Raw genomic sequence first — 25380 nt, 5'->3', positions numbered from 1 at the left:
ACAGACAAACCGAGACACATCAGGTATGAAAAGGGGTGACCTTGTATGACGGGAGTACTGACAGGAAGGAGAGCCTGGAGAGGCAAGCTGGTGGAGATGGTTGGACCAGGTTACTATTAACCATTTTGTCTGATGGAGAGAGTTACCTCTCATCTCAGTGGTGGCAGAGGAAACAAGTGTAGGAGGCCATGAGTAAATCTGAAGAGGTCAGAATGTGGGAAATACAACAGCCTGGCAGCTCCTAGAGGAACTCAAGAGCTTGGAAATAACAGAGCCTGTGAGATGGCAGGGCTATCCAGGTGGAGATAAACAATAAGAAGAAGAGGAAGGGGACAGCTGGCACACAAATATGATGTCCCCTTGGGGGCTGGGAGTGAAAAGCAGCCGTGATCAAAAGTGGCTCGGACTTGGGCTGTTGAGCTGCTAGAGATGGTCAGAGCAAGGCCTTTCTGTAGGAAGGGCTAAATGTGGCAGCATGGGAGGATGGTGTCTGGTTCTGCCACCACAGGGAAGGTCCTGCTCTCTTGGGGAGTGTGTCTCCAAGGCAGCAGAGACAGAAGAATGCCTAGAGGATAAGACTCCAGCTAACTCCTGTCACCTAGAGAGCACCAGTATATGCTACATCCTTTGCATCTCATTTTGTCTTCAACATCTCAGTGTTAAAGAGTCATTTTAAGCCAAATGGGATGGCATACACCTGTAAACTCAGCTACATCGAAGGCTGAGACTGAATAACTGCAAGTTTGAGGCCACTCTGGGCAACTTAGCAAGACCATCTCAAAATGAAAAAATAAAAATAAAAAAAGTTTGCCTGTATATACACTTTGTAACAACCAAAGGTATGAAAAATTGTGCTCTATATGTGTAATAAAATTGTAATGCATTCCGCTATCATATATAAATTTTTTAAAAAAGAGTTTGCCTGAGTTCAATTCCTAATACTGTTAAAAAAAAGAAGAAGAAGAAGAAGAAGAAGAAGTAGGGCTAGGGTTGTAGCTCGGTGGTAGAGCACTTGCCTCCCATGTGTGATGTACTGGGTTTGATCCTCAGCACCACATCAAAATAAATATATTTTTTTAAAAAAAGCAATTTTAAGAAGTGGAAGCTAGATGTGATGGCCTATGCCTATAATCTCAGATGTCAGGAGGCTGAGGCAGGAGGATTGCAAGTTCAAGGACAGCCCTGGCAACTTAGCAAGACCCTGTCTTAAAAAAATAAAAAGAGCTGGGGGCTGGGTTTGGGGTTGTAGCTCAATGGTGGAGCACTTGCCTAGCATGTGTGAGGCACTGGGTTCGATTCTCAGCATCACATATAAATAAATAAAGGTACGCTGACAACTAAAAAATATTTTTAAAAAAGTGGTAAAGTGCACCTGGATTCAATCCCCAATATTAAAAAAAAAGAAAGAAAAAAAAAAAGAAAAGGAGGAGGAGGAGGAGGAGGAGGAGAAGGAGGGGGAGGAGGGAATCTAGCTATTTGGGAGGCTAAGACAGGAAGATCACTTGAGCCCAGGAGTTGGGGCAACATATCCTGTCTCTTAAAAAGAAATAAAAAGTAGGGAAGAGTAAGGTAAACAGAGGGGTCAGGAAAGAACTGAGATGGGAAATGTAAATATCAGCTCTGGCCTCAGGCACTCATCCTACTGCGGGGCAGGACAATCAAAACTAATGGTGGTAACCCAACTTACTGTCCCTCAAGTACCCTTCAACTCTAAGGGAATGGATAGCCAGGCGGCAGCCCAGAGATCCCACCCTGGAAGGCCACCTCCCATCATCCCTTTATCCCCCAGATAGTGGCAGAGTGGGCTTCCTCTCCCACCAACCTTGTCACCTGCTCAGCAACACTCACTCTCCTGAACAAAACTCTGTAAAAGTTGTGCCCAAACCCACCTATTCCTGGTGTAGTCACCTGGGCTCACCCACAGCTCAGAGCCTGCCCAAGCAGAGGAGGGTGTCAATTCAGGCTGCTAAAAGCAACAGACAGCAGAGCTGCTGATGGCATCACTCTGCCATCAAACCTCCAAGAGCCTCTTCATGCATCCTGCCTCTAGAAATAGAACGCTTGACAAAAGCAATGACATCAGGCCAAGGATGTCACATTTCATGTCAAGTGAAGTACAGCAGCTTTGTGTGAGAGGACCCTAACAGTCTTCCAGTATGAGTCTACAAGTGGTGACTCATCTTCTGTGTTACTCCTCCAAGCTTCTGGAGCCTCCTGCAACAGGAAGCTCACCTCTCAAGGTGGCTCTGTATGTCTTCAGACTGCTTCCAACCCTACACAGGTCTTCCTCACATCCAATATGCCCTCTCCACTCTAGCACCTTTGGGTATTGGATGAAAACTCAGATTTCTGCTCTCAAAGTGATCTCTTTCTGCATTCCCAACTCTCTAAGAGTCTTGAATTTACACTAATAAGTGAAGGGCACACAGAGTCCTGAGGCCTTCAAATCCTTCCGCCTGTGGGCACGGGCATCTCTGGCCAGCATTCCCCTAAGCACAATGCCATTGGAATCTCTAATATGTCCAAGAGACCAGTCCCCAGAAGAAAGTACTCCCTACTGATGAGCAACCCCATCTGCCTACCAACAATCACATTTGGGACCTTTTCAACAACTGGTGTTTTCCTTAAGAGAAGGCAGAACAAAGAACCCTCTCCTCCCACATATATAACCAGTTATCACTTATAAATGTTCCAGTTTAACCCAGCAAATAGTCAAACAGGTACCTGTCATGTGCTAACCCTGAACAGTGGAGAGCATATGTTACTGATACACATACTATTCCCCAAGGGCCTCATAGGAAGGAGAGGTATGTTCACAGACCAGAGAAAGCACTGAAGCCAAGACCCTAGCACATACTAAGGCAGATGTCTCAGGGAAAACAGGCTACAGTGGGGCAAAGGTCAAGAACACTGAAGCCAAGCTGACTAGGATTCAAATCCTGCCATCCTCTAGCTTTAAGACCACCAGCAAGGTACTTAACCTTACTAGCCTCAGTTTTCTCAGCTGTAAAATGGGGGAATCATAGCATCTGGAGAGACTGTAGTGAAGATTAGAAATGTTGGTTGCAGCACATCCAGTCCCATGGCTGGTGCTCAGCAAGCACAACACAAACAGCAGTGGTCAGCATTATTCCTAAAGGAAGCAAACTTTGAATTGGATCTTTTAGAGCTAATCAAATTTCTAAGGATGACACTGGGAGCAGATAGAACAATGTGATCAAAAACTCACTGTGAGTTGTGAATGCAGCAAATATGTTGGGCCTATGATGTATGCAAGTGGGGTACAACTTGGACCTCAGATTTGGGCTGGAGTATCTGAAATGTCAGGATCATAGGGCCTCACCACCATTGTGCCCCATCAGGTATGTCAAGGTGAGACCCTTATAGATGGCATGCTGGAATCCTCTCCAAATCCACCCTCACAAGCTGATGCTTCTGCCCCATATTCCTTCTTCTTTCTTTCTTTCTTTTTGGTACTAGGGATTGCACCCAGGAACATTACTGAGCTAGATCCTCAGCTCTTCTTAATTTTTTATTTTGAGACAGGGTCTTACTAAGTTCCTGAAGCTGGCTTCAAACTTGCAATCCTCCTGCCTCAGCTTCTCAAGTTGCTGGGATTACAGGTGTGCACTACCATGTCCAGCTACTCCTTGCATCCTGCTTGTCTTCCACACTTTCTTCTGTGTTTCTCCTTCATTGTTAAGAACCAGGACTCCTCCCAGCATTATAGGGCTCCCACAAGAAGCACCAGGCTTTTCCAGCTTTTTCCACTTCTGTTCCAATACCCCCAAACAATCTCTAGCTTACTCTGAAGCTCAGTCAGCAATGTCTCCTTGTCTGAGCCTACCTCCTGCAGGAAGTCTTCTATTCAAGTCCATGAGCCTGACAGAAGCTGCACAGTCAGAGCATGCAAGGAATAAGCATATCAGACAGAGGTTTATGTACAGAAGAAACCAACATAAAGGGGCAGAAGACAGGAAAAGTGCCCTACAAAGGTACCAAGTTCTACAGAACCTATTCCTTAGTGGGGAAATACAACCTTCTACACCTTGCTGAGCTCAGAGTGGGAAGTCCTTTGCTTGCAACCTCCCTTCAACAACCAGACAGGTTTCTCTGGCAGGGCCCTACTCACTTAGAAGGACTTTATGAGGGCAAATGCCTACCACATAGTATAAGACAGATGACTGGAGTGAGGGAATAGGGCCCAGTCACTTGACCTGAGTCTCACTGTCCATGTTCCAGACTATCCAGATCCAGTGGCTCTATGTCAAGACTGTACTGGCATGTGCCTGCCAATGAGGCTTGACCTGTGGCTGTTTCCCATTCCAGTTCCCTCTCCCCAGACAACCTCTAACTCCATGGGGAATGGATCTTCATGCCTCTTGCAATTTTCCCAGGTGTGTGACCAGTAGGACAAAAAGACAGATTGATTTCCAGTGCTGAGAACCCAATTTACTGATGAGGCCACCTCCCCCTGGAAACACCCACAGAAATCTCTCCAAAGCCAGAGCTCTTCACAGAGAGTGGTAGAATCTGTTCATGGGGTCAGCCAAGCTCCAGGTGGCAGACAAATGCTACCACGACCTGCCAGGGATTTGACTCTATCACTAGAAAATGATGCTTTTAGCTTCCGGTAAAGGGTAGTGAGAGCAAAGACTGGGAAGTTCCCCAACCCTCACACTGGGAGTTCCAGAGTCATACCCCATTACTCCAGAACAATAGGAAGCAGACTCTTAGGACCCACTCTTTTGGCTCCAGCAAGAGCAGGAAGCCTGAGTTCATTCACTATCCCATTTGTCATTCCTTCACCCTCAGATAATCAACACCCAGTTAGCATAACTTGCAAGCTCCAATTAGATAAAATGCCTGAACAATAATTGCCAGAATCAGGAATTCTTGGGAAAACCTACAGATTTTTCATAACCATCTTCCTCTGTCAGCAGCTCTTGGGAAACATTCCATCTTTGCCTCCCTCTCTCCCTCCCTCCCTCCCTCCTCTAGTTAAGCTTGGTACCCCTTTGTCAGCTGGACCCCTCAACAGCCTGGCACCATGCAGAGTTCCAAGAGACTAGAGCTTCTAGAATACAACCAGCCTCTCAACCTTTAGGCACTCAAGGATATTAAAATTTCAGTTTCAACTACAACCTCAGGTGGTTCTCTAGGGCCTCCTACCCAGACAGCTGAACTTCCTGAGTTCCCCTACGGTATCTTCTGTCTGACTCCAAATGAACCTGCTTCTTAGGCCATTGCCCACAAGTCTGTTTCCTCTTGTCTCCCTCCTGTACTTTTGTGCATCCTCCAAAGTTCATGTTCCACTTGTTCCACAGTTGTTCCTGACCACCCAGTCCCTTTTCTTTCTCTGTGGTACTGGGTATTAAACTCAGGGGCATTCTACCACTAAGCCACATTTCCAGCACTTTTTATTATTTTTTTTTTTTTTTTGAGACAGGGTCTTGCTAAATTGCTAAGGGCCTCACTAAATTGCTGAGACTGGCCTTGAACTTGTAATCCTCCCGCCTCAGCCTCCTGAGTAGCTGGGATTGTAGACATGTGCCACTATGCCTGACAACCCAGCCCATTCTATGGCATCTGCCCAAACACTTGCTCCTCAAAGCATGGTCTATAAGCCAGCAGCACCAACACCAGCAGGGTGCTTGACAGAAGTGGAGACTCTCAGGCCTCACCCAGACTTACTGAATCAGAACCTACATTTTTAACAAGAATTAAGGGGATTTGCATGGACACTGAAGTGTTTGAAGGGTTCTTTCCCCAGTACCTCCTCCTACCCCCACAAAACAAAATCAAAAAAAGTGTGAGAAGCTCTGGCCTCTACCTCTCCTCGGCTGAGCCCTGGTTTCTTTTCACTTTTATACATGGAGATGAGGATAGATATGACTGTAATCATCCCTTCCAGTCACTCACTTCACAGCCAAATGTCTTCCTCAGAAACAGAGGCAGAACCAACTTCAAGTACCTGCTGGTGATACCTTGCCAAACTTCTACAGTTCTGTCCCAGGAAACTGGGAGAGACTCTGACCATCGGTATATACCTGCAGGATTGGGCCAACCTGATGACCAATCCTATTTGAGGACCAAGTAAACATTAGGATATCAGCACTACTGAGAGGAGACAACTGTGTGCATTAAAGCATAATCCCCAAATTGTGCCCCTGATACCACCTGAGCTTCTTCCCAGTCCCCTCCATAAATACCCCAAGCCAATACCTGCCCTGAAGAACCAAAGTTTGAACTGGGCCTGGAACCAAATCTAATTATACTGGAATGGTTCCCAAGTGAGACAGTACATTGTGAGGCACTCATGGCTTTTTTGTTTGTTTGTTTGGTACCAGGCAGGGATTGAACCCAGGGGTGCTTAACCACTGAGCCACATCCCCAGCCCTTTTTATTTTAAGACAGGGACTCACTAAGTTGCTGAGAGTTTCACCAAGTTGCTAAGGCTGGCTTTGAACTTGCAATTCTGCCTCAGCCTCCCAAGCTACTGGGATTACAGGCATGTGCCAACATGCCCTGTCACTCCTGGATTTTAACTGAGTAGTAGGCTACAATTCTCCAACACCCTAAGCTCTTGCTCAATACCAGTATGGTCTCATTTACTGCCCAGCACAGTAGATATATGAGAGTCAAATTTTCTGCAAAACATGCCCATCTACTTAACATCTGAGAATGACAGTGGGCCAGAACCTGACCACACTGTGGAAAGCACCAAGTAATTTACTCCTTCACTCCAGAGCCTATAGATCACAGTAGTAGTGTAAACAGTTACCACTGGCCTTACTGCCTCTACCCCTCTTCTAGAACTATGTCTGCACTATAGCTGGCATGAAGAGGAAGGCTTTCCTTAGTGTCCAGTTGATGCACAAAACTCAGCTCACCAAAGCCATCACAATTCTTTTCCTTATGGGTTCCCTAAGGACACCATTATCTAAAAGGTGCTTACAGTTCCCTGCAGTCAGCTTAGTCATCTACCCAGTTAGCATCTTCCTAAGGATTCGCCAGCTCTTTCTCCATACCTTTCTTTGGCAACCAGCACTGCTAAAACCTGATATTTTTGCAGAAATGAGAAATATTAATGGATCCAAAAATACAAACTGATGGCCTGCTGGTTGAATATGGGTCACAGGTTAATATTTGCTGGCATACAGATACTATTTAATATGTGACCTGGATTTGCAAATCTTTTTTTTTTTAATCTATCTTTATTTATTTGTTTTATATGGTGCTGCGGATTGAATCCAGTGCCTCACACACGCGAGGCAAGCGCCCTACCACTGAGCTACAACCTCAGTCCCCAGTCCTATTTTGTATTTTATTTAGAGACAGGGTTTCACTGAGTTGCTTAGCACCTCGTTTTCACTGAGGCTGGCTCTGAACTCACGATCTTCCTGTCTTAGCCTCCCAAGCCACTTGGATTACAGGCTTGCCACCGCACCTGGCTGGATTCCAAAATCTTAAACTCGGACTATCTAGTTTATCTTTCAAGAATAAGAAGATTTGGATACATGGGACCCTCTTTATTTCCTGGCAAAACTGCAAAGAGAAGCAAATGTTCCCTAAGATGGGACATGTTCTTTCTAACTTGCCTGGAGCCTCATGGAGCTCATGACCATCGGTTTATATCTGCAGGATTGGGCCACTCTGATGGGTACTTCTGATTCCACATGCAGCTGCCATGCACTGTCACAGCTTCCCACTGCCAGGGGCTGCATCTCTCTGCTTCTCTGAATGCCAGCACTAGTTGGCATTCAGGACAATCCAGAAGCACCAGATATTTAATGCTCCCAAGAAATGCTCAACCAATAATGTACAAAATCAGTGCATTTAAAAACAAAAAACAGGGCTGGGGTTGTGGCTCAGCGGTAGAGCGCTCATCTAGCACATGTAAGGCGCTGGGTTCGATCCTCAGCACCACATAAAAATAAATAAATAAATAAAGATATTGTGTCCAACTACAACTAAAAAAAGGTGCTGTACCACTGAGCTACATCCCCAGCCCTTTTTAAATTTATTTTTTTAATTTTTTATTTATTTGTTTTAATTGTAGTTAGGCATAATTTCTTCATTTATTTATTTTTTATGTGATGCTGCGGATCAAACCCACAGCCTCACCCATGCTAGGCGAGCATTCTACCACTGAGCCACAGCCCCTTAAATTTATTTTTTAAAATTAATTTATTCATTTATTTTTGTGGTACCAGGATTGAACTCAGGGGTGCTTTACCAATAAACTACATCCCCAGTCCTTTTCTTTTTTTAAAAAATATTTTTATTAGTTATAGATGGACACAATGCCTTTATTTTATTTGCTTATTTATTTATTTTTTTAATGTGGTGCTGAGAATTGAACCTAGTGCCTCACACATGCTAGGCAAGTGCTCTACCACTGAGCCACAACCCTAGCCCCCAGTCCTTTTCTTTTAAAAACAAGGTCTCGCTAAGTTGTCCAGGCTGTCCTGGAACTTTTGATTCTCCTGTCTCAGCTTCCTCAATCACTGGGACTACTGCACCTGGCTCAGCAGTACAATTATAAAGCATGTTTACATGATATTTACAAAGTCCCTAATGGGACTGAGTTTCAGCAGCCCATTTCTTACTGTACTCATTATTGGTTTTCTCTCTTTCTTGCCTTAGTTCCCCCATTCCTTTACTTGTGGTGACTGGAATCACCTCCCACATAAATTATCTGCTCCCAAGTCCTTGCCTCTGGGCTCACTTTTGGGGAACCCAAACCAAGACATTCTGCTAATCTCACCTTGTTATTTTTACATTACTTGCATGCGTCTCCTGAACATGGGTCCTTAGACTGAGAAGGTTATATCCCCCATCAAGGGCCTCCTCAACATCCCTGGGACAGGGGCAAGACAGACTCACCTCCCCCAAATAACTGTACTTGCCCCTGAGGATCTGCCGGTATAGCCGGGTGCGGTTGTCATCCTCAAAGGGCATGGTACCACTGAGCAGGATGTAGGCAATGACACCCAGTGCCCACATGTCCACAGAGTTGGTGTATGGCTTGCGGACAAGGACCTCAGGAGCAATGTACTCAGGCGTGCCACAGGTGGTCTTCATCAGGCAGTCATCGCCCTTCTTGCGGGCACTGGCCAGGCCAAAGTCAGTGATGATGATCTTGGAATCAGTGCCTGGATGGTAGTAGAGCAAATTCTCAGGCTTGAGGTCTCGGTGTGTGATGCCCAGGGCATGCAGGTATCGAACACCATCCAGCACCATCTGCAGCACCCTCGTAGCATCCCGCTCAGTGAAGGAACCCTTGGCAATGATGCGGTCGAACAGCTCACCACCAGTGGCCAGCTCCATTACCATGTACACTCGCTCTTGCGTCTCAAACACCTCCACCAGCTGAATGATGTTGGCATGGCGCACCCGGCGCAGCACACGCAGCTCTGATTCACACACCTCCCGCCCTTCTCGGTACTTGGTCTCTATCATCTTGATGGCATATGGTTGCCGGGTTGCCCGGTGCTCCACACGTACCACTCGGCTAAAGCTACCTCGGCCAATGAGGGCTTTGATGTCGTACTTAGCTGTAACACGTGGGTCAAACTTGGCCCTGTACTTTGCCACCCTGGCCCTGCGTGGTGGTTCTGAGGGAGGCTCTGTGTGGCCAGTAGTGGGGGCAACAGAACAGGAGTTTGCATACTGATTAGCAGCTGGGAATCCAGCTTTGAGAGGGCCAACACTGTCCACCTCTGTGATGAAATGCTTGTATACATCACTCTTAGTGCCACTGAAGGGCTCCACCTTCTTGACCAGATCCAGCTGGACATCCTTGGGCGGCTCAGGAAGAACCTTGCTTGTCCCACAGCCCATCACGGACACGGGGGCATCCTCTCCAGCGAGGCTGGCAGGACCTGCTCTCCAGGCAGTGCCCCGTCTACACCTACGCAGACAGAAGAGAGGGCAAATCAGCATTACCAGAGACATCTCTGAAAGGATGCTGCCATCTTCCCGCCCCCAACCCTTGATACATGTAGTCTGATTAAGACCAAAAAAAAACCTAAGCCAGGCACAGTAGTGCATACCTATAAACCCAGCAACTCCGGGGACTAAGGCAGAGGTATTGCAAGTTCAAGGCTAGCCACAGCAACTCAGCAAGACCCTGTCTCAAAATTTAAAAAAGAGGATGGAGATGTGCATTGGGGTTGTGGCTCAGTGGTAGGGCACTTGCCTAGCACGTGTGAGGCACTGGGTTTGATCCTCAGCACCATATTAAATAAATAAATAAATAAAATACAGGTGTTATATCTGTCCACAACTAAAAAAATTTTAAAAAAAACAAAACATTTTTTTAAAGGGATGGATATGTGACTCAGTGGTAAAGCATCTCTGGGTTAAATATAGAAAAGAAAATCTGACTCTAATATGTTTCCCTGGAAGGGAAGATGGTTTTGGCCCCTGAACACTTGGAGTAGAAGGTTCAGTGTAGAGTCTAGATGAAAGACTGGGTCGTAGCTCCATAGCCTTGACCTAGTCTCCTTGGGTCTCAGTCTCATGCTATTCTTTTAAGCCTCAGAATGGGTAGGAGTATGCAATAGGATCAGCTGTCACAGCCCCACCCTCCTCTCTATTCTGCCTGGGTCCTTTCTTGTTGAAGTCCCATTTCTTAAATGTTAAAATCACTCCTCTTATTATTCTGACTCATCTTTTCTGAAACAGGGGTTTTCAGCCACCAGGGCTCAGAAAGCTCTTTCTCCAAGGCCTCCCTCCTGGACAGTGTTTCCAGCCCTCAAGGCCTCCTGCAAGGGTTGATTTTCCCCCACAACAAACAACAAACCACTTCCCTAGGCCTCTGCCCTAGCCTCACTCTTTCCTGGATGATTTCCACAGTTTTGCTAATGTACAAACTTCTCTCAGGCAGTTGAATACTCTGTCCTAGGGTCTCTCACTTCCCCAGCTTACTACATGGCTGAAATCCACATGAGTCCCAAAGCTGACTAGAACCCATCCCAGCAAACTTAGGACCACAAACCTCAGCACAGTACCACCAGGTAGTTGCAAAACTAGTCTGGCTACACACACACAAATCCAGCAACTTGTGAGGCTGAGGCAGTAGGATCACAAGTTTGAGGCCAGTGTCTTGCTAACTTAGCAGGAACTTGTCTCAAAAAATAAAAATGGGGGCTGAGGTTGTGTGGCTCAGTGGCAGAGCACTTGCCTAGCATGTGTGAGGCACTGGATTCGATCCTCAGCACCATATATAAATAAATATAAATAAAGATACAACAACAACTATAAAATATTTTTTAAATAAAATAAAATTTAAATTTAAAAATAAATAAATTAATTAAAAGGGCTGGAGATGTAGCTCAGTGGTAAAGCATCCCTGAGTTTAGTCTCCAGTACCACCAAAAAAAACACAGGGACTGGGAGGGCCTTGATCTCAGAAAGAACATCAGCACATTGATCCAGATGTGATTTCAGCTGTAGATCAGGATACCATGTTTCCTTGATACCTTGTAAAAATAATGAAGTTACTGCTTTCCAGAAGTCTCCACCTTTCTACCTAGACTGCCCTTCTCTAGGTCTGAGGGCCCCATGGTTTGAAAAGAGCTAAGAGTTTCCTAATTATGGCTATACAGAATTGGGAGTGAAATGGTCAATTCATATCAAACATTTACTGAACATCTATAAAATGTTAGGAATACAGAAATGAATAAACGAAAATCCAATGTAGGCTATATTTTTTAACACTCACCAAAAAAAAAAAAGTCAAGTAAGACATGGTCATCAAACTCATAGTCTAAGTAAAGAAAAAACATAAAAACAGATAATTTCAATAAAGCATGGTATTAAGCTTGAGAAACAACAGTAGACACATAGAGAGCAAGACAGGGATTAGGGAAGCCTTTAGAAGGAGATGACCCCACCCCCACTCCAAATTTTGAATCAAAATGAGTCAAGTAAGCACAGGTGGGAATGGTGACTTAGGCAGAGAATAACACAATCTAAGGCCCAGAATCCCAGAATAAGCCTGGTAATGGGCAGTTTAGTGGGACAAAGCCAAGGTTGGGGGCTGAAGATTTTGGAAGCAGGAACCAAATTATGAAAGTCACGAGTTCTATTGAAGACTGGGCTTGAGGACTGGGCTTTCCTGAGAAGTAATGGAGAAGAAGTAATGGTAACAGAAAAGAGAAGTGATCTAATCTGTGTTTAGAAAGGAGTTAAACTAGAGGAGGGTCAAAGTGGACTAAAATGGTCAGTGACAGTGTGTCCTGAGTTGCCATGTGAATCCATGTGAGACCTCCAAGGCATTCTGGTAAGAGCTGTCTGTTTCTACCCCCTTTCTACACCCTGTGCCTGAAAGAGGTAAAATTGGGAGATGTCAGTAGCACCAATGACAGGCTGGAGGTGATCTAAGGGGTAAGAGGAAAGATTAAGGACAGCACTCCAGTTCTTTGCTTGGTGCCTGGGCAAAGGGTCAGGAGTGCAGCAGAAGGCACAGTTTAGGAAGCAATGGGAAGAGTTCAAGTCTTGGCTGTGCTGCAGTGCATGTGAAATGTCCATATGAACACTATAGGTTACTGGATGTAGAATCTGATGCCTAAAGAGAGCTGGTCAGAGACTCTGTGACTCCCCAAGAGTAGTATTTGGGGCCAAGAAGAAATAGCTATATCTCCTTACCCGCTTGTGAAAATGGCAAATGATTCCACCCAAGGCAGCACAGGAAGCCCCTTGCAGGTTTTATCGTGGCACATTGAGAGATATAGAGAACCCCTAATAGTCATCAGATTACAGTGAATCAAAGGGCCTAAATTCCAGGTGATGAGGCTTGTACTGGCCAATATGGCCAATTCTTTCAGGGAACAAACTCATCACTGAAACATACCCAAAACTTTGATGGCAAATCCATAAGATAAAAAAGAAAAATTTGGAGACCACAGATTATGGGTCTGGGTCCTACCCTGAGTACTGGAGACTGAACCCAGGGTCTTGCGCATGGTAGGCAAGCACTCTACCACTAACTACATTCTCAGCCCTTTATTTTGAGACAGGGTCCCATTAGGTTGCCCTGACTGGCATCCAACTTGAGATCCTCCTACCTTAACCTCTCAAAAAGCTAGATTATAAGCATAATGCACCGCACCTGGCTAAGGGTTCAGGTTTTAATCACTGTGTCACTACAATTCAGAATGAAGTTTTATCTTTCCTCACATAAAAGGGAACTAGTCCTCTACCAACACAAGTGCTTCAGGATTTGCTACAGCTCTTACCCTAATGCCTTGTAGGTCCCACATGGATTCCCATGGCAATTTAGGAAACAATGTTTAAACAAAGGCATTCAGAAAGAGGTTCCTTTTCAGCTGGGCATGGTGGCACATGCCTGTAATCCCAGCAGCTCAAGAGGCTGAGGAAGGAGGATCATGCATTCAAAGCCAGCCTCAGCAACTTAGCAAGGCCCTAAGCAACTCAGTGAGATCCTGTCTCCAAATAAAATATTAAAAAGAGCTCAGGATGTGGCTCAGTGGTTAATACGAAAGAAAGGAAGGAAGGGAGGGAGGGAGGAAGAAAGGAAGGAAGGAAGAAAAAGAGAAAAAAGAAAAAGATTCCTTTTCACAGACATCAAAGATTAGAACTATGGACTTTGGAATTCTGCACACTCATCTCTTCCTTCAGGAAAACACAGTATCTCAACACAGTAAAAGCTGAAAGCTCAGACAAAGACCAGCTCTTGGGCCAATATTCCTGAGGCAGAACATAGGCGCCTGATCCCCAAGACCACTCTTTAAGCAATATCGACCATCATGGAGAAGGAAGACAGATTGCATGGATGACCTAGCACAGCCACTCAGGTGTCACTTCTTTCTCATTAGGAAGCAGAGTCCTAGATTCACAAATAAATAGCTGTCTGAAGACATACACTGACTCTTTTTATTTAAATGTGCACACTTAGTATGGTCCTAATAAGAAAAACTAAGGTTTATTAAATAAAAGTCCTGACTTCACTTTAAACGAAGTCTGCACAGGGACTAAAATCAGCAGTAAGAGAGCCACATTCATTCCAATTAGAAATGCTTCAAAGGTGGGCTGCTGCTGACACTCCACTGTCCAAACTACAGACTAAAAATAGAGGATAAAGTGCTAGCTCTGAGGACTGAGGGACACATGTAATAGTCTCCAGGGGATCATAGCTGCTGTATGCTCCAATCACTACGCTCCAATCACATCTGTTAACTTCTCTTCCCATACAGGTTAAGTGAAAATGCAGACATGGGGATAAGGGTGGTGGCTGGTAAAACTCCTAGAAAAGAGGCAAAGCCTTTTTCCTCCTCCCAGCTGTCTTGTGTATGTGACCAAGGTAGTGTAGGGGTGGGCAGAATTATTAAAGAAACCTTCTAGGAGGGTTACACTACACCAGTTATAACAAGTCACCAACACCAACCCTAACACATCTTGCAGAAAGTACCTGACTCTCTAGAGTCTGCTCTATAACTTCAACTACCAACCTCCCCTCCAGGGGCATTTAACCACTGAGCCACATTCCCTAGCTCTTTTTTTTTTTTTTTTTTCCTTTAGTTTTAGTTTTAGGTGGACACTATATCTTTATTTTATTTTTATGTGGTGCTGAGGATCAAACCCAGTGCCTCATGCATGCTAGGCGAGCACTCTACCACTGAGCCACAACTCCAGCCCCTCCCCAGACCTTTTTTTATATTTTATTTAGAGACAGGGTCTCTCCAACTTGCTTAGGGCTTCACTAAGTTGTTTAGGCTGGATTTGAACTCATGATCCCACTGCCTCAGCCTCAGGAGCTGCTAGGATGACAGTATGCCACCACACGGGGTGAGGGAGGGGCAAAGTACTCCTTGAGGAAGACAAGCACACTGGACAGTGTAGAATGGCAGTGAGTACTCAGCACTACTGTCCTCACTGTCACTGTACAGAAATGACCAGCTAGAAGAAGTGAGACTTGTCCAAAGCCACTCAGACACTGTGGACCAAGCATGGCCCAAGTCTCCCGGTTCCCCAGTCAGCTGCTTTCACCACACAGAAAAGACTTTACAAGTGTCTGGGGCCCAGCAGAGCCTAGTCTCACTAGATCAAGACCTTAACCACCCACCCCCATCCCCCACCTCTTGAGCTGGTGAGTCAACACACCTCTACTGAGCTTTTTTTTTTTTTTTTTTCAGAACAACCATTCCAAACTCCACTCCAACAACAATCTGGGCCATGCTGCTCAAGGCTCTACTTCTGACTGCCTTTGATCACTACTGTTATCAGTCCCTCAATGAAGGGGCCACTATTCAGATTTCCAGAACTCCCTTGGTACTTAGCAAAGTGCTAAGCTCAGAAAAAACATTCCCTACTTTGTCAACAGTGAGTGAAAGATGGTCTGGCTCTTGGGTTTCTATTTGGTATGGGGCAAACATTCTAGAACCTCAGAAATTTTCAAGGGGCAATAAGATATCTCACTAGTAGTTAAACTAGAGACATATTATTTGGGTGCCCAAATAATCAATTTCAACAAATGAAGTCTGTTTGGGTTTTACAGATTACCTGAACACTAAAGTAAGTTTGTCCACATTCTTACAGAAGACTGGGGGCCCAGGACAGATTCTGAAATAATTTCCTGGCCACAGAGACCAAAGGACTATAGGCACCTGACCTCTCCAATAGCAGCTCTCAAGATTTTTCTCCACAGCAAAATTTTACAACCTTTTGCCTACAAAGATCTCTATATTCTGCTTCTGTGTTTTAGAAGACTGTCTACCAAAATGAAGTAGGTAGAAATCTCTCAGTAACCGCAGAAAAAGTACCTGCTAAACAGTACATCTAACACTTGGCCTGGTAAGCAGAGAGACAGGCAAACTCTTGTCACTTTAGACAAAAACCCCCAAACAAGGGCTTAGGGGGAACTATACAACTCTACCTTCTACAACAGGAAAACTGACCCAGCAATTCCATTCCAAAATAATACTACAAAATCACTTCCATAAGCAAACAATATATAAGAGAGTTCACGGCAGCATTCTTTATCATAATGAAAAATTGGGGGCTGGAAGATAGCACTCAGTGATAGAGTGCTTGCCTAGCATGTACAAGGTTCTGGATTCAATCTCCAGGATAGCAAAAAATAAAAAAGAAATTTTTCATTGAAAATAACCCAAATACCCACCAATAAGATTTTTTAAAAGCGGGGGAGGGGGATAACTCATGTTCCTTGCAGGATGGATTGGGACAGCATGAGATTTTATTATACTACTCACAATAGCATGCAAAAAAATTACTCAAGATATATTCATATATTCATATAATGGAATGTTTTTCAGCTGCTGAAATGAATGAGGTAAATTGGGGTCAGAGTATGGCTCAATGGTAGAGTGCTTGCCTTGCAAAAGTGAGACCCTGGGTTTGATCCACCATTCCACAAAAAGAAAAGGAAAGAAAAAAAGAATGAGGTAAATCTAGCCAGGCACAGTGGCACAACAAATCTGTAATCCCAGTGGCTCAGGAGGCTGAGGCAGGAGGATCACAAGTTCAAAGTTAGCCTTAGTAACAGTAAGGTGCTAAGCAACTCAGTGAGACCCTGTCTCTGAATAAAATACAAAATAGGGCTGGGGATGTGGCTCAGTGGTTGAGTGCCCCTGAGTTCAATCCCCAGTACAAAAAAAAAAAAAAAAAGAATGAGGTAAATCTATATTGACAAGGAAAAAATACACCAGTCATGTACAATTTTGCTAAGTAGCTATGTGCCAGGATTCATATCTGTCATGAATTGTGTACTGTACAGTAGTTTATTGTGTAATTCTTGCTGGGGATAGAATCTAGGACCTCACATATGCTAGACAAGCACTTTACCCTGGAGTTAGGCTCCTAGCCCCTTTTATCTGTTCATTTATTTATTAAATGATTATCTATCTTATCTGTTTATTTATTTATATGTGGTGCTAGGGTCAGATCCAGTGCCTCAACCATGCTAAGCAAGTGCTGTACCACTGAGCTACAGCCCCAGCCCCCTTTTATTTTTTTAGTTGTAGATGGACACCTTCATTTGTTTATTTATTTTAATGTGATGCTAAGATTCAAACCCAGGGCCTCATACATGCTAGGCATGCTACCACTGAGCTACAATCCCAGCTCACCCAGCCCCTTTTTATTTTTTGAGACAGGGTCTCACTAAATTGCCCAGGCTGACTTCAAACTTGCCATCCTTCTGCCTCAGTCTCCCAAGTATCTAAAATTACAGATAAGTATCACCACACCTCATAGTTGATTGAATAGTTTTACAGGGTATGTAAAGCATATATCCAATGAGGGATTGTAAGAAGTTATAGACATATTCATGGGGAAAAAAATATCCTGAAAGAATAGAAGAAAATTGTTAACAGCGATTGCCTCTGGGGGTATGAAACTGTGAGGGGGAATGAGTAGAAGAAAGGATGAGAATTTTTACTTCTCACTTGGCAGACATCTGTGCTGTTGCTATATTTTGAAACCACCACATACTACACTTTATTTATTTATTTAGGCGGGGGTACCAGAGACTGAACTCAAGGGCACTCAACCACTGAACCATATCCCCAGCTCTATTTTGTATTTTATTTAGAGACAGGGTCTGAGTTGCTTAGCACCTCACTTTGGCTGAGGCTGGCTTTGAACTCGAGATCCTCCTTCCTCAATCTCTTGAGCTGCTGGGATTACAGGCATGTGCCACCACACCCAGCTCACTTACTATACTTTAAAAGGTATTCTGCACTAGGTGCGGTGGCACATTCCTGTAATTCCAGCAACTTGGGAGGACTGCAAATTCAAAGCCAGCCAGGGCAATTTAGCAAGACCATGTCTCAAACAATTAATTTTTTAATTGTTTGGCTCAGTGGTGGGGTACCCATGAGTTCAATCCCCAGTACTGAAAAAAAAAAGTTATTTTCCTAGGTATTACAGAAATGTGTATACTAATATATGCATAAGAAAAAAGAGGCAAATAAACCAAATTATTATAGTACTTGTGTCTAAAGATATTTGTTCATTATTCACTCCTATAATGTTTCAATTTTTTTTTTTTGAGAAAAAGGAAAAAGGTTTATTGCTATGCTAGCAAAGGAGAAATACAGGAGATTGGTCCCAAAGGCTGTGACTGTTTCAATTTTTAATAATATTATTTTATAATAACAATTGTTATGACTCTTTTTTTTTTTTTTTTTTTTTTTGCAGTACTGGAGATTGAATCCAGGGCCTCATGCACATTAGGCAAGTTCTCTACCACTGACCTACATCTCCAGCCCATTACTCCTTTTGAAAAAAAAATTTTTTTTGAGACCTGTCAGTGCCAGGTTGGCATTAAGTTATGGGGCTCAAGTGATCCTTCTGCCTTAGTCTTCCAAGTAGCTAGGACTCCAGGAGAATACCACCTCACCCATGTATGACTCCTTTTTAGAAAACAGTAACTTAGGACCCCATTTTTCAAGAATTCTAGCTGAACCCACTGCTCTATATAATAACAGTTGGTAGGCAAATACCTTCAGAGAGATGTTCTGAAGTTTGCTGTGTTCTCCCCATGTTATCATGACCCCAAACTCCATCTAAGACATCTCACTATAAGAAATACAAACCCTGGCTAGGTGTGGTGGCACATGACTTAATCCCAGATACTCAGGAGGCTGAGGCAAGAGGGTTAAAAATTTGAAGCCTTGGGGCTGGAGTTGTGGCTCAGTGGTAGAGCACTCCCCTCACACGTGAGAGACCCTGGGTTCAATCCTCTTAAAAATAAATAAAAAATAAAGATATTGTGTCCATGTATAACTAAAAAAAGAAGAAAAAAAAAAAAAAGAAATTTGAAGCCAGCCTCAGCAACCTAATGAGGCCCAAAGCAACTTAGTGAGACCCTGACTCAAAAAATAAAAAGGACTAGGGATGTGGCTAAGTGGTTAAGTGCCCTTGGGTTCAATTCCTAGTACCAAAAAAGAAATGCAGATCCTCACAATGTATTTGTAGTTATCCTTTCAAACTCACATTGATCAACTCACAAATATTTATTGAGCTCCTGCTATGGGCCCAGAATTCTGCTCAGGGCTGTAACAGACAAAAAGAAGGAACCATAGTTTCTGCTTCTAAGAAACTTAGAGCCCAGATGGTTCCACACTAAGAGTTCCTTGACCCATTTATTCTTATGATGCCCTCGAAGCCACTTCAAGTCTGAGAGCCTGGAAGGAGACCTTTTGAGATAATTTTCTCCCAGCAAATGAAAACATTATGTTTCTCAATCTTAGCATCATATCAGACACCATGGCAACAGAGGGTTGTACCAAGAATTAGCTCAGTGATGACCTAGCCAACACAAACCAGCTTAATACTCACTGAGATTCCTGAAAAGAAAGTGAGTTCAAATAAATAAGACTCTCACCAGTTTTCAACAAACAGAATTGCTTACATTCTTCCAGAGCTGTGTATCTCAAAGTTTCTCAATGGGCCACAATACACAGAGAACAATATTGTTATACAACATCCTGGGTCAATGGAGACAGCTATTCTCAACTGTCCTGAAGCTTAAGGGTCAATACTTTCCCATACCTATAGCACATTAATATCATTATATACTTGGGAAGCTCTGAAAAGGACCAAAATTGCCCATGTAACATGCTCACAATTAGGTGGGTAAAGTGGAACATGTCTATAATCCCAGCTACTTAAGAGGCTGAGGCAAGAGAATCACAAGTTTGAGGCAAGTTTAGGAAATTTAGCAGGACCCTGTCTCAAAATAAGAGATTGAAGATGTACCTCAGAGGCAGAGCACTTGCCTAGCATGTGCAAAGTCCTGGGTTCATCCCCAGTACCACACACACACACAAATCCTTATACTTTTAGAGTGAAATGGAAGGCCAAACCAAAGTGCCAGTCATTTACCCATGAATTTGTGACTGACAGAGAATACCAGCATCTATTACAGATTCTTATTCTAAAATCTGCAGGGGCATTCCATTCTAAGAGCCAAGCAAATCTAAGGAAATGTGAATTTATAGCTCAGTGTCAGAAACAGTTGTCCTTAAGGCTGCACTTTCTCCAGCTCATTTATACAACGTAAGCACAGAACTGTAATTACACCTAGACAATGTGTTTATTCAGCAAACCCACCCTCTAGTGAGTTAACATTCCACATTTCTTCTAGGGGAATAGCCAACTATATCTATCCTGATGAGAAACCTGATGAGTGTTGCCAGCTTTCTCTGATGAGGAGAAATGACCTTAATGAAATCACCTAACACAAGGCAGCTTCCTACATGCAGCTCAGTCTGAAGAGCAAACAGCCTTATTTAGATGAGATTTTTCCGGGGGCAGTGGGGGGACAGCGGTAGCACACGTATTTGATCCCCAACACTGCAAAAGAAAAGAAAAAAAAGGGTGGGGGGAGATTTTTTTTTCCCTGGTCCTGGGGATAGAACTCAGGAGTGCTTTACCAATGAGCCACATGCCTGGTCTTTTCTTTTCTTTCTTTTTTTGTGAAACAAGTTCTGGTTAAATTGCTTAAGGTCTCGCTAAGTTGCTTGGACTGAAATGGAAGAGTAAAACTTTTTTTTCTTAATATTTTTAGTTGTAGATGGACACAATGCCTTTATTTATTTACTCAAAATATGATTCTCCTGCCTCAGCCTCATGATTTGCTGGGACTAGAGAGATTTTCTTTTGACAAAGGACACTTATTATTAATGGTCATTAGTAATAAGAGTGGCTTCAGTTTAGAATTTCAACTCTGCTAAGGATCTCATCCACAATATCTCAATCCTCTCTGCAACCATGTGAAGTAGGCAATGGTTATTCCTATTCTAGAAATAGGAAACTTCAATCCAAAGAAACTTAAAATCTCATAAAAGCCAGAAATTGAAACAAGGTCTTTCTGACTCTAAAGTTCCTGCTTCTAACCACCAAAATATACTGTCTCTCTAAGGAACGGGCAATGAGACACAACAGGAGTCCATAATGCATAGCTAGCCCATTCCATTGGACAAAAGAGACAAGTTTCTTGAGGCAGTGACACAGATCTTCAAGCAGAAATGACAGTAAAGTGGGCTAGGATTGTGGCTCAGTGGTAGATCGCTCACTTAGCATGGGCGGGACCCGGGTTTGATTCTCAGCACCACATAAAAATAAAGGCACTGTGTTGTGTTCTTCTACAAAAAAGATTCTCTCTCTCTCTCTCTCCTTTAAAAAGGAAGGAAGGAAGGAAGGAAGGAAGGAAGGAAGAAAGGAAGAAATAAATCACAGTAAAGTCACTTTAAAAAACATTTTTTTTAGTTGTAGATGGACACAATATTTTTATTTATTTATTTTTATGTGGTGCTGAGGATCAAACCTAAACCTCACAAATGCAAGGCAGACGCTCTACCACTGAGATACAGCCCCAGCCCACTTTTTTTTTTAATCAAAATTTTAGAGTGAGAGGTAACTGGTAGGGCTGGGGATGTGGCTCAAGTGGTAGCGTGCTCACCTGGCATGCGTGCGGCCCGGGTTCGATCCTCAGCACCACATACAAACAAAGGTGTTGTGTCGGCCGATAACTAAAAAATAAATATTAAAAGATATTCTCTCTCTCTCTCTCTCTCTCTCTCTCAAAAAAAATTACACTGAAATATTAAAAAAAAAAAGAGAGAGAGAGAGAGGTAACTGGTAGTATAGTTAAGTGGTAGAACACAGGTACTAGCTAGGTTCAATCCCCAATACACCGCCCTAAAAAAAATCAAGAATAACACTCTTAGGGAGGGAGGGGTTAAGTGCTCGGGAGTGATATGGATCAAATTATTATAGGTATATATGAACGTTTAACAACAAATCCCATCAATACATACAACTATAATGCACCAATAAGAAAAAAATGCAGGAAAAAAAGAGTAAAACTTTTTTTTCTTAATATTTTTAGTTGTAGATGGACACAATGCCTTTATTTATTTACTTATTTTTATGTGGTGCTGGGGATTGAACCTGTGCCTCACACATGCTAGGCAAGTGCTTTACCACTGAGCCACAACCCCAGCTCAAGAGAGAAAACTCCTGAATTTGTATTTTGAAAAACTACCCCAGGGGCTGCCCTGGTTCAATTCCAAGTACTGCAGGAAAAAAAAAGAAAGAAAGAAAGAAAAGAAAAGAAAAGAAAGAGAAAACCAGGCCAGGCTCAGTGGCTCATGCCTATTATCCCAGCAATTCAAGAGGCTGTGACAGGAGGATCACCGTTCAAGGCCAGCCTCAGCAAATTAGTGAGGCCCTGAGCAACTTAGTGAGACCCTGACTCAAAATAAAAAATAAAAACAAGGACTGGGGATGTAGCTCAGTGGTAAAGTGCCCCTGGGTTCAATCCCTAGTACCAAAAAAAAAAAAAGAAAGAAAGAAAAAAAAGAAAAAGAAAAAGAAAAGAAAAAAGAAAGAGAGAGAAAAAAACTACCCAAAGAAATTTTGGATCTTCAAGGTTGAAGATCCACACCTACAACACATAGGTGTTTGCTGTGGTCATCTCAGATCCTGGCCCTGCCACTGACAAGTGGTCAATAATATAGCTGAATCTGAATCCATTTTTTTTTGACACAATATCTTTAATTTTATTTATTTATTTGTATGTGGTGCTGAGGATCAAACCCATGACCTCATGCATGCAAGGCAAGCACTCTACCACTGAGCCACAACCCTAGCCCCCTGAATCCACTAATAAATCAGTAACCTATCCCAACAGATTCAGCAGACACCACTGCTGCTGGAGCTCCTACTTTATGCCAGATACACAGCCAGAGAGATGCAGATAGAAGTAAGATCATATTTGACACAACATTATATACTCCGCAGCAGCAGCATGGACAAAGGGAAATCAGTAATTACATGCGAACAAGTTTTCCCAAGAAAATGTCAACTCAAATGGACTTTAAAGAATACATGTTCTTTTCCCATATTGGTGGATGGGAAGGAAGAGTATTACAACAGAGAAATCTGCATATTTAAATCACAAGGATATGAAACAATAGAAGTAACATGCTTCCACAACATATATTACGAAAAGGGAGTGAAGAAGTGCCCAGGTGTTGATTGTAGGATTAGGCCTCTACCAGATTATAAAGAGCCCTGAATGCTTCAAACTAAGAAGCGTGGCTTATATACTACAGTAACAAAGGAGCTGGTTATAGGAAGTTAAAGACTAGATTTTCAACTTCAGTAGCTTCACGGAGGAAGATTGGCTTTCCCCTTGCAGGAATGACAAGTCTGCTGTGCAGTGAACATAGCTGGACTCTGGCCTGCTTTTTCCCCCGTCAGTACAAGGAAGTGGTCGGTTGACCCGCCGGACCCTGGTGTTCAGTAGCAAAGTAAGGGGTAGGCACCGGACACTACAAAGCAGTGAGGGCCATGGGGTTAGGTCAATCTGACCCACACTGGAAGCGACACGGCTGAACCGCAGTTAGGGCAGCTGACCACGTCCACCAGGCCCACCAGTGTGGGTTACCCAGCACTGCAGCATATTTCAAGGCCAGGCCAGATTCAGACACCCGGGACCCCGAGCTGCCATCGCTCGGCCTGCTCCCGGCCCGGTAGGCCCCAGAGCACAAGGGCCGAGGAATCCGGGCTGTGCAGGGAGAGGCCCTGTTTTCACAGGAAACGACTGCAGCTGCTGCTCGTCAGCCCCTCCCGCCCGTCGGGCCTTCGCCCTGAGCCAGGCCGCCTCACCTCGCGCGGGCGGCGGGCTCTTCGGTGTCTCGGCGGCTCCGCGGACCGTCTCACGGCCGCGGCCACGGCCGCCGCCGCCGCCGCCGCCGCTATCCTCTGGCGTCAGCGTGGTAGCGTCATCACAGCGCGCGCCCGGCGCCAAAACAAACCCCCGCCGCCTACGGGGCGGGACCCGGGCGAACTCTCTTTAGGTCCGGCTACGCGGCTGACTGCGCTCCGGGCTCTGCCTATCTGCCGAGCGAGGCCTGCGGGGCGGGGACAGTCACTCTTTTGTGGCGGAGCAGTGCGGACATCTGTTTATTGTTCTAAGAAGTTAGACCGTGTTAGAAAAACGAGTGACCTCAGGAAGTTGGGACAGAGTTTCAAGTTTCTGATTGGAGAAAAGTGTTCTTTGAAGAGCGAGGTTAAGGACGTAGAGGGTTTCAGCGGAGATTTCTGAAAATGCCTCAATCGCCGCAGAAGACCGACTTAAATTTCAATAACAAATCTACCTATTTACTTATTTCGTTACTTGGGATTGAACCTAAGGGCGCTCGACCACTGAGCCATATTCCTATGCCTATTTTATCATTTATTTATTTATTTGTTTATTTATTTTTGGGTTTGTTCGCTTTTGTGGTGCTGAAAATGGAACCTAGGTGTGGTCACTTCTAAGCCCAGCTACTAGGGAGGCTGAGGCACGAGGGAGGCCAGTTTGGGCAATTTAGCGAGACTCTGTCTCAAAATTAAATTAAAAAGGTTTGCAGGCGGGAGCAGCGGCACACGGCTCAGCGACTGGGAGGCTGAGGCAGGAGAATCGTAAATTTGAGGCCAGCCTCTGCAATTTAAAGAGGCTTGTCTCAAAAAGGGCTGGGATGGGGCTGGGGTTATGGCTCAGTGGTAGAGCATTTGTCTAGCATGAGTGAAGCACTGGGTTCGATTCTCAGCACTACATACAAATAAGTAAAATAAAGATCCATTGACAACTAAAAATATATATATATTAAAAAGAGCAGGGATGTAGCTCAACCACAAAACATCCCTGGGTTCAATCCCCAGCACCAAACAAACAAAAAAAACTTTAAAAATTGTCTCTTATCCAGTCTTTGTAGTGTCCCATGCTTGTAACCCCAGCAACTGCAGAGGCTGAGGCAGGATTACAAACTTGAGGTCAGCCTGGGCAACATAACTAGTCCCTGTCTCAAAATGAAAAATAAAAAAGGGCTGGAGATGTAGCTGTGATAGAACACCCCTGAGTTCAGTCACACACACACAATGTTTTTGAAAAGTTTAGAGGAGCACAAGGCACTAGGTTTAATCCCCAGCACCACACACACACACACACACACACACACACACAAAAAAAAAAAAAAAAAAAAGAGTTTAGTGGGATGATTAACGGAATGGACTTTGGTGCCAAACAAACCTGGGATCAAATCCCAGATCTGATATTCCCATGACTGTGTTTTTAGGAAAGACATCTACTCTCGAGTTTCTTTTTATTTATTTATTTTGTAGTAATGGGGATTGAACCCAGAGTGTTCTACCACTGAGCTACACATCCCCAGCCCTTTTTATTTAGTTTCTAGACAGGTTGGTCTAGAATTAGTAATCCTTCTGCCTCAACCTTCTGAGTAACTGGAATTATTGGTGTGTGCTACCACTTCATTTTTTTCTTATTTATGCAATGGGGCTCATAATCCCAACCTCACAAAGAATTAAAAATAATAT

General features: G+C 43.9%; 1 protein-coding gene across 1 annotated transcript in view; it reads right to left on the bottom strand.

Annotated features, from left to right (window-relative positions):
• The window catches only part of Pskh1 (protein serine kinase H1), a 32955-nt gene extending 9184 nt beyond the window's left edge, over positions 1 to 23771 (bottom strand). The window contains exons 1-2 of the mRNA XM_076838847.2: positions 23671 to 23771; positions 8890 to 9916 (exon numbers count right to left, since the gene is read on the bottom strand). Of these exons, the coding sequence (XP_076694962.1) occupies positions 8890 to 9846 (957 nt within the window). The 5' untranslated portion in view covers positions 9847 to 9916; positions 23671 to 23771. The remainder of the gene's footprint in view (positions 1 to 8889; positions 9917 to 23670) is intronic.
• Between the last annotated feature and the right edge of the window lie 1609 nt (positions 23772 to 25380).

Source organism: Callospermophilus lateralis, chromosome 18 (genome assembly GCF_048772815.1).
Source record: "Callospermophilus lateralis isolate mCalLat2 chromosome 18, mCalLat2.hap1, whole genome shotgun sequence".
Taxonomy (NCBI): domain Eukaryota; kingdom Metazoa; phylum Chordata; class Mammalia; order Rodentia; family Sciuridae; genus Callospermophilus; species Callospermophilus lateralis.
Note: the sequence above shows the minus strand (reverse complement) of the source record. Positions and strands in the feature narration are given on the sequence as shown.